We start from the raw sequence: 11692 nt of genomic DNA on the forward strand, positions 1-11692 counted from the left end.
TGCTAACCACTGATCCACCTTACAGCCCAAATATGTAACTTGTTTCATCAATAAAATGCCAGAAAACTGTAAAATGTCAATCAGTGGTGATGTCCTCAAATGTGTTGTTTTGTCAAAGATATTCATTATAAATTATAAACATTAAGCTGGAATCAGAGAAGCTTCACTTTTTATTTCTTAAAAAACTAGTTAAACCAGTCAATTAATTATCAAAACAGTTGATGATTAATTTAACAACCATTTGAATAATCATTGCAGTTCTACAACTAATCAACAAATAAATATAAAAAAATGATCTATCATTAGAAGTAGATACAGGTTTTCTTTGAAGTTATTTAGGAAGATAAACAGTTGTTTATGTACGCAGCCTATTGCAGCCACACCAGAAAAAGAAAAGCAGTCCCATTATAACATTGAAAGTTTATTGTTCTAACATGATGCTTTTCTCTTTTGACAAGATATTTTCACGTGATTGCGACATACAAACTCACTACACCCATTGAACTTGTTTTAACTTGAGATGTTTCACTCTACAACCCGGTAACTCTTGTTTGAATGAGTTGTATACTGATAAATTGAGAAATAAAATATGACAAAAATACAATATTTGATTAAGTTCTACTTCATGCCAGGGTGAAAACGCAGCGAGACACGCTGGCATTGAGCACAGTGGATGATATTGTGGTAAATTAGATATCCACGAAGCGTTTTGTGCCCCTCCAGCTGATCAATAAGAAATGATGCTTTCCCCAGAGGACTGCGCTCATTTTTCTTTCTGTACAGCACCATGTATTTTAGATTTCTTCTTTGTGTACTGCGCTTATCACATCATCCACTGTGGTCAATACCAGCAGAATCTTGCCATGTCTCCATTCAAGCATTAACTATCATACACATTTACATATATAGAAATTTTCTCCACGCACCTCATTCAAATATGAGTTTCAATAGTAAGAGAAGTTTTGTGCTATGAGGTGTTAAGTTTGCATATTGTAATCATGTGAAAATGTCATCTCGAAGCATGAATAATATCGTACTACATCAATAAACTTTACATTATAAAAAGATACTGATGTGTTGTTCTGTTTCCCTTGTGGCAGCAATATGTTTCCCTGATAAGGGCGAAAAATCTGTAAAAATTCCACAGACACAATCACCAACAGACAATGACTCAAACATCAACGCCCGTGCCCTCTGGTGTAAAAAACATTTCACATATTGATACTCATTTAATGCGCGGTTGGCATATCTGTTCTAACCTTTATGTCAAACACTTTAGATTCACAAACACGTTGAGAGTCACATGAAGCACAAGGCAACTATTTCTCAATCAGTCTGACTTATTTAAAAGGGACTCACAAAGCAGTGTTGTTGTTGTTGTTGACCTGCCATCTTGCTAAACACATTAAAAATCTTATTAAGTTTGTTAATAAAGAAAAATAGCAATTAATAAAAGCAGAAAGTCAGAATACTGAAGTGTATGTCTGTTCACCCAAAACCATTCAAAGACACACGTAGTTTTCATCAATTACTGACTCTAAATATTTATATTCAGTTACTACTTGTTGATGTTTTGTATTTAGTTGTCCAAAGATATTTCCAATAATGCTGCAAATAATATGCACATTTCTTTGATGATACAGAGACGGTTCATATTGGTCGCACCAGATTCAACTCTGCAAGACACTGAGCTAACAGAGGTTCAAAGTCTGGGTTTATCTCGACTGAAGTCAAAGTCTAAACTCCTTGCTGCTCTACAACGCCCTGCCAGGCCGTCTCTCCTCTTCGGCTTGATTTACTGCAGCGCTTTTGTTCATTTTTGTAGCACTGTCTTGTTATTTGTGATATTTGCAGCTGTTGACGTGTTTTCAACACCAAGAGCTGCTCAGAGTTATGAAACAGCTTAACCTTGGTTTCATTTGTTGAGCGCATTCGAGACAGGCCTTTCACAAAAGAAACACGACTTGTTTGAAACGCTTTGAGGTTCGTTTTGAGGTGCAACATAACAATCTTGAAATATGGTATTTCTTTAGTCCTTCAATACATTTTACGATTGTTAAACTCTGAGCACCTGTAAGACTTTAGCAGACGCCGAGTCAAGATGATGAAGCCTTCAGTCATCGTTTTCGTGTGGGAGCATAGCTTTTGTTTGATAATGCGGCGTTAACGGTTTGTCGCCCACAATAAAGACATTCTGTAGATAATCTCATAACTGGTTAACATTTCTAGAGATTAGATGCAGTTGGAAGCTGTGAGAAAATGCCAGAAAATTCAAAAATAAAGTCAAATACAATCAGAACTGATCGTATGACTACATGTACCTCGGATCAGGTAACTTTTCCATTAGGGGTAACCAACGTTTACAAGTTTCCCTTTCCTAACGACCACCTTTGAGGGCTAAATGACACATCTGTGTAGCTGCCTTTTCCATTGCAGGAACGGCTTTTACTTTGCTGAACTGCTTTAACCCCCAAATGTAAAGATTTTTAGAGTGATGACTCATGGTAAAGGTTTAGTTTGGACTTTTAAAGTGGGATGGTATGAGGCATTTATTCATAGTTGGTATATTACCCACAGTAACCGTCACATGTCCTGTATGGAGAGACATACATGGGTGGCGGCACAGAAGTGAAGCAGTGCAGCTCTCTGGACGGAGGGCAAAAATCTTTAGCCGTCTAAAATATCTAAAATTAATCACAGTTCAAATGCGTGTGTTGTATTTAGAAAACTTGTACCGCTTACTTTCCTGTAAAGCCACCGCTGACGGGGAACTGAAACCAACATTATATCACCTTTTTCAAAGCCACAAGACTTGACTGATAAAAAGACTAATTTGACATTGCAGAGCACAGAAGTTGTGGATCTACTGCTGCATCGATTGGTTGGTCTGCTTGTCTTAATTTGTGACCTAATGCTTTAAAAAGTTAGTTCAGAACCAAACTATCGTCTAAAAACTAATTGATGCTGACAATGCAAGAGCAGCAGGTGAGGTAAAATTCCTTTTTTTGTTCATGAAGTCTGGTGGATTTGAAGAGAGCGATATAACAGCTTCAGGCAGAAATGGATTCCAAATGACATGGGAAAGCGGTAAAAATAATCTAAATAGAAGCTTACACTTTAGGTGGGTCATTTTTTTGGTGGCTGAAATACATTTTGCTGCTCCCTTGACGAACAAGAGTCCATTGTGTGCCAGTGTTCCTTTCTGCTTCTGAGAACAGTGACTGCCAACGCTACTGTAGGCAACACACTGACTGGAGATAAGTACCTCATAAAGCCACACTTCAAAAAATTCTAACTAACCCTTCAAGTTGACTGGCAGTAAAAAGAAGCTTTAAATATAGGGGGCCACGAGATGAACATCCGACACATGAGCGGTCTGAATAGCTAGTGAATCAGTCGCAAACAAAAATAAAAATTTGTCCTCATAAAACAAGAAAAAGTCACAAATTCTTACATTTGATACTCTAGAAGTAACTCTACTAGATATCTGACAATCTCTGTGTTTGCCAAACAAGTGGAAATTCAAAAATCGCTGCTTCAATGAAAGTCAGGGGTGAGAACCATGAGTAAAATCCACGGTCACAGGTCACTAATATATTTAAGTTATACTGTATGTACGTATAGTATATTACTGTATATTCTGCATTTTTCTAAAATAACATGTCAACTATTATTATATTTTCTGAACTCTTATTGTAACAATTGACTTCTGTATCTCAATACTGTACTGGCATAAAAAAAAAAAGCCCACATATTTTGTGATTATGGAAATCTGATGAAACCTTCGTTTTTTAGATGTGGTTGAGTAAGATTCTCCATTTGAAGAAGGTCAGATTAAAGACTGCACAAAGGACGAGCATGACAAGGCAAGGTGACAAATCTGAGTAGGAAGGTGTTGGATGAATGACTGATAATATTAATCCTGTAGGAGTGGTAGTTGCATATATGTTTATTAATCTGTTTCACACACTTTTCTCCTTTATCTTGATCTCTTGCTTTTTGCTCTTGTCGTCTCACACAAGTGTTGCGTTTCGGCTACATCGCCCATTATTTTGCATATAATCTGCAAAATAATTGTAGTCACTATTATGTTACAGAAAGAAAAATGAAAAAATAGGATTGCTTTCATGTACCAATGTGGCCTACAATAAAAACATTCTTTAAAAATGTTTAGATATATCTTTTATTTTTAGAAAAAAAACTGAGGGTAATCACAAACAATAAGAAAAAAGTCCTGCTTCAAAAATCTAAAATTACCTTACAGTTCCTGCTTATTGCTTCGTAATGTAGTCCACAATCGACAAAAAAAAAAAGTGACACTTGACATTCTGTACTACAATGTGATGAAGATGGTGACACAAATATCAGAAAAAGATGGTCAGAATTGGAGGCCTGACAGTTGAGTCAATGATGGATTTTCCCATAAATGACAATATGTACCCGTGAAAGTTTCATGACCTACAAAAACATTTGTTTTAACAGGCTGACTGTATATGAGTGGTCAGACCTTGATGTGTGAAATTGGTGGACTTTCCCTTTGATACAGGGGGTAGTTATTGTGGGGCTCTTGTATAAGTATGTACTTTATTTTTAAGATGTGTCTCATAAGCTTAACTCCAAATATCAATGGTAAAAAAATAAAAAATACGAGTACAGCAATAAAATCCATCTGTGGCTTTTATAACTGTTCTTGCATGATTTTATTGTATTTGACAGGGCAACGGTGCAACACCTTCAGCATACAGGACGTGACAGGGTGCATCCTGTTTGTAAGGCTGACTGAAAAAGTAAGAAAAATAAAAGCGGAAAGGTGAGTGAGACAGAGAGCGAGACTGATTGACAGACAGACTGAAAACTGTGTGAGAGAGAAAGTGGACGGATGAGTCAAAAGGGGGAAAAGAAAGACATCTTCCATTCACACCCTTCTTTGGGCAACCTCACCTTGCTTTCCTCGAAGCTTGTTTGTGAACTTTGTGAGAAGACAAAGGAGTGGGCAGAGAGACTCACCCTGCATGAGGAAAGTGCTCAGCAGCTGGTCTGTGGCCACGGGCTTGATCTCTGTTCGCAGGTTGACATTTCGACCCACAACCAGAGGTGCTCTCCTGAACCCGAGGATCCTGCAGAGCGACAGCACATGATATTAGAGGATTACAACAGAGAAACGCTGCTCCGCTGGTAGATCAGAGACAATAGATGTTAACGCTCAAATCAGGATGGCGACAAACCTGTCCAGGTGAAAAGCAGCCACCTCAGCGTTGTGTCGGTCATAGCCTGCGTATGGCTCTCCTTCAACCACGTAGTCTCTGTTGTATCTGAACGAGGGTGTAAAGAGTGTAAACTTAATCAAACCTAAACAGAAGATTCGAGTGCGTAATCCCATCTTTAATGTGTCTGACCTCTTGGGTTTGAAGACAACTTTTTGTCCTCCGTCCAACACCAGCAGGGCTTTGAGCTGCGTGCCCTTGTAGCCCACGTCGGCCCGTTCTATCCTGGCAGTGCTCAGGGCCGTGAGCACGGCGGCCAGCTCAGGGGTCTCCTCAGGGTACACCTCTCTGGGACCCACCCACTGGCTCGCTATCTCCCACGGAGACTGCAGGGTGTGGGTGAGGCGAGCTCCTCGAGACAGAGAAAGACCGGCTTCCATCTGTCACAGTTGAGTGATTACTGTTAGTTGAGCTACACAGAGTTTGTTGACATTCAGGTGCAAAGTAACCAAAGAACAGGAGAGAAACACTGACAAGGAGGATTCAGTTGCAGAAAAGAAACTCCTTCAGTTGTAGGGCTGAAGAATTAATGTTTAAAATAAGTTTGTTTGGCACAGTAACATGAAAAGATCTTATTCAAGCATGAAAACATCTTGTTGGAACCATAAACTTTCAACAGGTTTCTTTTTCTGGTACGGTAGCAACAGGATATGCACATAATCCACTGATTTTACTCCTAAAGAACTTCAAAGAAAGCCTGTATCTCCTTGTAATGTCATTTTTCTCAGACTTCTATTTCATTGTTGACATGCTGTAGAGAAAATAATGTCTGAAAAAAAGTAGGATGAAGTTTAACTTATTAGCTCCTATCTGGTACATGTCTGTACATTCATTTACGGTTTACCTGTTTGTTCAAACCTTATACTTTCATACCTCTTTCGAAAACCCAAGAACACATTTACTGTTCCACATTATTTCCTTTTGCTGTCTTTTTTTTAAATTTTTTGGTATATATATCTTTTTTTTAGAATTCTTTTTAGGGTTGTCCTTGTTTTAAGATTATTATCCAGACCTTTCCATAAGTTGTTGTGAATCAGTGATATATAAATAAAACTTGGGTGAACTGAATTGACCAAAACTGCAGCTGCTTAACTAGTTTCTACCAGCATGTAAGGCGAGATGATTGGTAGATTGTGGTGTCAATGGATAAATGATTACTGATCACGTGAGGTCATTAGTCTCTAGAAGATGCACTGAATTCATGTGATAAAGAGACTGATTTTAACGCAAAAATGTGTCCATTTGCAGAAATGTAGCAATAAACATGATGTAATGAGTGTACAAGTAAAATCAACCACGAATTCTTAGATTATCAATTATCTATACGTTCATTTTATGTCAATGTATCTCTGTTGTTGGGGAACTATTTTCATGTTAGTCGAGCAACTTTCATGTAGCTCAGCATAATTGTTGAAGAGTTTCTGAAGGGTCAAAAGGATAAAGGTCTGAGGCCAACCTCTTCCTGTCTCTGGAAAGTTGGACTCAGCATTTCTTACATGCTTTGAAACACCGTACCATCGGGTTTAAACTAACAACCTATTTACAACAGGAAAAGGGTTTGTGTTCACTATAAGAACTAATACAGCCATACTTCTTCTTTGGAGGGAGAGAGGAGTAAGGTCACTTCCCCACTGAACTGAAGTACTTTCATCTCCAACAACATTAAATTTAAAGACAGCCCAGCAGTGTGTTTATTATTATTCATTGGTAGAACCCAGGTGTAGCATTTCCCCGACACATCACACAAGCTAGAGATTTTTCCCATCAATAAAACTCTCCCTAATGACAGCAGAGTTTTTTATACATCTGTTTTTCAAGGCTAAAAAAAAAAAAGTTGCACCCTGACCTTGCGAAATGCTCTGAGGTCCCTTCGGGTGGCTGCAGATCCTTCACCTCCATCCAGCAGGAAGATCTTGGCCAGGCCCAGCAGGAGGAGCACGGCACACAGCACCACCATGCGCTGTTTGAGCTTCATCTCCACGCTGACCGGCCCCGACCTCCTCGTCGCCCGACGCTGTGTTTGTCCCCCGAAGCGAGTCCCCCTCCTCACCCCCGATGCATGGCCCCTGCAACTCCCCACCACTGTCAAGACTTCTGAAGGACGGAGGGCTTTGGTGCCTTTTCCCTGGAGCTACAATCTGGGCAAAACAGGCAGGAAGAGAGCAGGGAACTGAAATGAAAGAGACAAGAGAGGGAGAGAGAGCGATGAAAGATGTACCGTCAATAACATGTGGAGAGAAACCCGATTGATTTGCCGCCCCTCTAGCTTGTTTCCCTCCAGGGCAGAGGGTGACCCAGTACTGCAGCAGCACAGCGTCAGGACGCCCTGTGTTAAATGTGTGTGTGTACATTCATAAGTGTACCATAAAACTTGCTCTGTTTGCCAGCAGCTGAGTGGACTCTGACTCTGGGTGCTGTTACAGGCTGAGGCTGTGTTAAAGCTGTGGTGGGGCCATATTTACAGCATCCCTCCCTCTTTCTCCAGCTCTGGATGATAAAAATGTACAACTCCTGTCTTTTATTACTGAGCAGAGGGGAGATGATGGACACTGCTGTGGTGCAGAGGAGGTCAGCCGAGGTGGTGGACCCAGCAGAGAGGAAAATGACCCGTGTAATTAAAAAAAGAAAAGAAAAAAAACCCTTCATCTTTAGCTCAGAAAATGGGCTGTAACGTGGGGCGTTACTTGTCAGCTCCTAGTACCACAACTGCCACGTTTACCTGACAGTTACCTGCTGTCCTTATGGCTCGCCAGCTAACCGTGGCAGAATAACAACAAAAGCGGCCAATAGCGACCTGAAACATGAGAATTAACGGTTTTACAGCTCGGTTAACTCACGTTTAGCCACGCAGGCAGCTTCTTCTCCCGTACAATCGCTCTTTCATGGTGCCTCAACCGCCGTGAGAAAACGGCCGGGCAGCGCTGACCGCATAAAAAACCCCTGAACGCCGCTTCCCCCCCCACGACAACTCCTCGGTTATTAGCATTATTGTTTCACTGTACCCACCACGGTATGTTCACGTCTACCTCGGCGGAGCTAGCTGCTTAGCAAAGCGCCGTACACCTTGCTGAGTGTGTTAGCTAATACAGGCTGCTAGCTGCATACAGTGCGTCGTCTGTTGTGTTTACGGGCTTCACTCACCTTCCGTCCGCTCACTGGATGTAAAGCGGCTCCCAAGTGTCCCTGAAGTCCCGCAGTGTGGCGAAAGTTGAACGTGTTAATTCGGCTCGGTGCTAAAAGTCACGGTGGTTTGTCTTTTTTTTTTTTTTTTTTCTCAATCCCCTCGGTGGCTCCCTTTCCTCCGCCCTTTTTCTTCGATTCCTTCTCTGCCCTGCCGTGTCCACTTCCGAAACACTTCCCCGTCCTGCAGCGGCTGCGGGCGGCCGCCAGGTGGCGACGTGACACCGTAAAAACTCTAAACAGGACGCACGAAGAAAAGCAGCGCCCCAAACTGACACATGTCAATTTTAAAGGCGGACCGATATCGATGTTTTTTTAAAGGGGCAATATTACTTTTTAGTAATCAAGGAGCTCAATAATCAATATTCGAAACTGATATACATTTTATTATTATTAGTAACATTATTTTTGTATTTTGATTTGAAAGTAACCTAACAAATGTAAGTATTCAGGTTAAGCCCCAACATGTTATTTATGATTGAATTTTATCTAAGTAATTTGCATATTTGGGATTAAAACTCTACCTTAGTTACTTTTAATGTACTCTATATTTATTGTTTACTCTATATTTATTGTTATATTGTTGCACCAACCCACCAGAATAAATTCCTCGTATTGTGTAAACTATACCTGGCAATAAATCCGTTTCTGATTCTGACATAAGTTATGTAAAAATACTGCTTTTCCTGACTACAATACATATTAAGGCTGAGACCCTACAATCTCATTAAATATAGAGATTAAGTCAGGCTAATGTAAGACCCTACAACATCATACACTGTAAAATAAAATGAAATAAAGTAAATTTAAAAATACTTTTAAAATCTAAAATTTCAACAATTTACTGTTATTTTACAGATTTTATTTATTTTACAGATTTTAACTGTTAAATAGTTGATAGTAATTTGTTCTTATACGTTTGACTGCTAAAATTACACAATTGTTTACTATATTTAAATCAGCAGCAGTTACTTGCAGTTATCTGTGATTATTTGGAACAAAAATTATGTATTTTAAAGTTTAAAAAAATGCTGAAAGTAAATTAAATTTTCTGCTTAGTTAAATTATATATAGTAGCAAAATCAAAAAATATATTAGTTTACATGTTAACCATAAAAACAACACACCAAAACTACCATACATCCATCCATCTTCTATACGTTGCTGTATCCTCTGTATAGTTGCTGGAGCCTATCCCAGCTGACATTTGGCACGGTACAAGGTGGACAGGTTGTCAGTCTATCACAGGGCTACACATAGTGAGACAGACAAACGGTCACATTCACACCTACAGACAATTTAGAGTCACCAATTAACCTCAGCATGTTTTTAGACTGTGGGAGGAACCAGAAAAACCTAGTGAGAACCCATGCAGGCTGAGATTCAAACCCGGGACCTTCTCGCTGTGAGGCGACAGTGCTAACCACTGCATAACCACCCAAACTACCAATACCAAATCAAATATCTGTATATTTACAAAAAGTAATTTGTTATTTCACAATATGTGATTGTAAGGTTATAAAGTTTGAACACTACATTATTCCATCACTTTTTTAAGGTAGTTTTTCTGCCCCCCCCTGTTTTTTTTTTTTATGTAAACAACAGAACTCAGCCTTACTGATATAAATATTATGGCCACAGTCCTTGATATGAGGACCAGTGCAGATGACGCATACCTATTGTTGTATGAATAGAACCATGTGCGCATCAGCTGTCTGCTTTCAAAGTCTGCGTTGGTCTCCATTGCGTGCAGTATGAATACAGTTACAGCAAACTACTTCTTCATAGTATTACGCCTTGTGTTTTAACTGTTTTGCTCATATATCTGTCGCAATTTGCAGTGTGAAATCACCTATTTGCGCATTTTCTGAAGCTCAAGCTTGTTACACAACTGAGACATTGCGATGAAACTTCCGCTGTGCAAGGGATTGTGGGTCAGAGTGGCCAGAACAGCTGGTTTGGTCTCCATGCTGCCACACAAGCCCAGATCTAGTAGAACATCCGGATATATTTGCATTTGACATACTATGTATTGGGATCTGTTGTATATTTTTCAGGTGTACTATTTAGTATGGTAGTAGGGATATTGGAAGACACTATTACTAGTGATACATAAACAATTACATGTGAGTAAGACATGGTGAAAATCACAGAATGGTGACTACAAATGGAGAAGCTGCATTAGAGCCAAATGAGCACGTTTAAATGAGTGTATTTTTTAAAATCAGAAATTGCTTAAAAACAACCATACTCAGAATAATGTTGTTATAAGAATTGAAAGCCCAGAGAAAGAGGGATTCTGTAAACACTGTACATTTGCACAAATAGAGACGGCGGTCCAACTGTTTGCTCTTCTGTCCTCTGTATGTTTACAAGGAATATCGGTCACATTGAGTCATTAGTTTATTTTCAGCAAATAGCAGGATGCCAAATAGTTTTGTTTTTTTTCCACAATCTAGTCTTATATGGTTAGAATTCATTTTGCACAGCGCATTTGTACAAGTCTGTTTCTTTTCCAGTGTAAATACTGTATATATTTTTTTCAATCTATTGTATATTTTTGTTATCTTGTGTATACACTTGTTTTTTTAATTTATTATTTCCTAGTACTTCTTTTCTATATTTTGGCATGTAGATTTCTCCCAATGAGGGATCAATAAAACATTCTATTCTAGTATAATTTGTCAACTTTTTGCTAACAATAATCTAGAATATTTAATGTTCAACTAAATTAGAATAAATATAGCTTTAAAAAAAAGAACCCACTCTGTTTTGTTTGCCTTTCTTTAAACCAACCACAGTCCTTTTGGGTGGTGCTAAGCAACACTGCCCTCTCAAAATAGTGATGTGGGAAGTGTTTTGGTGGAATATTTGTATGCAGGTAGGTGAGCACGCACACAAATAAATAACAGGGCTGCCTGATTGCACAGTCCAAACCATCCTCAAAACTTCAAATTTTCAGTGTGGTAGGTTTCTAGTGCAGAGGTTGTTGTTATTTCCAGCAGGAAAGAAGATTTTGAAAACAGTAACACAATAAGGGTGAGGGGAGGCCAATGGGCAGGCAAGCTACATCCAGTGAGTCAGACTGTCAGGAAAATGCTGCTTTAAGTGAGAAAAAATGAAAATCACATAACACATTTTTACTGATTGAACTCTCACTGCTAAAGGATCTAATGTTTGTTAGTAATGTTAATATCTATAGTGTAATAGATGATTATAACATGGCAGAGTAATTCTTAGTTAAGACA

General features: G+C 39.1%; 1 protein-coding gene across 1 annotated transcript in view; it reads right to left on the bottom strand.

Moving 5' to 3' along the window:
- The window catches only part of fam20b (FAM20B glycosaminoglycan xylosylkinase), a 26883-nt gene extending 18298 nt beyond the window's left edge, over window positions 1-8585 (bottom strand). The window contains exons 1-5 of the mRNA XM_008277459.1: window positions 8406-8585; window positions 7111-7434; window positions 5397-5644; window positions 5226-5312; window positions 5008-5117 (exon numbers count right to left, since the gene is read on the bottom strand). Of these exons, the coding sequence (XP_008275681.1) occupies window positions 5008-5117; window positions 5226-5312; window positions 5397-5644; window positions 7111-7239 (574 nt within the window). The 5' untranslated portion in view covers window positions 7240-7434; window positions 8406-8585. The remainder of the gene's footprint in view (window positions 1-5007; window positions 5118-5225; window positions 5313-5396; window positions 5645-7110; window positions 7435-8405) is intronic.
- Window positions 8586-11692: the final 3107 nt, after the last annotated feature.

The sequence above is a fragment of the Stegastes partitus genome, unplaced genomic scaffold (genome assembly GCF_000690725.1).
Source record: "Stegastes partitus isolate 25-593 unplaced genomic scaffold, Stegastes_partitus-1.0.2 Scaffold98, whole genome shotgun sequence".
In the NCBI taxonomy this organism is placed as follows: Eukaryota; Metazoa; Chordata; class Actinopteri; family Pomacentridae; genus Stegastes; species Stegastes partitus.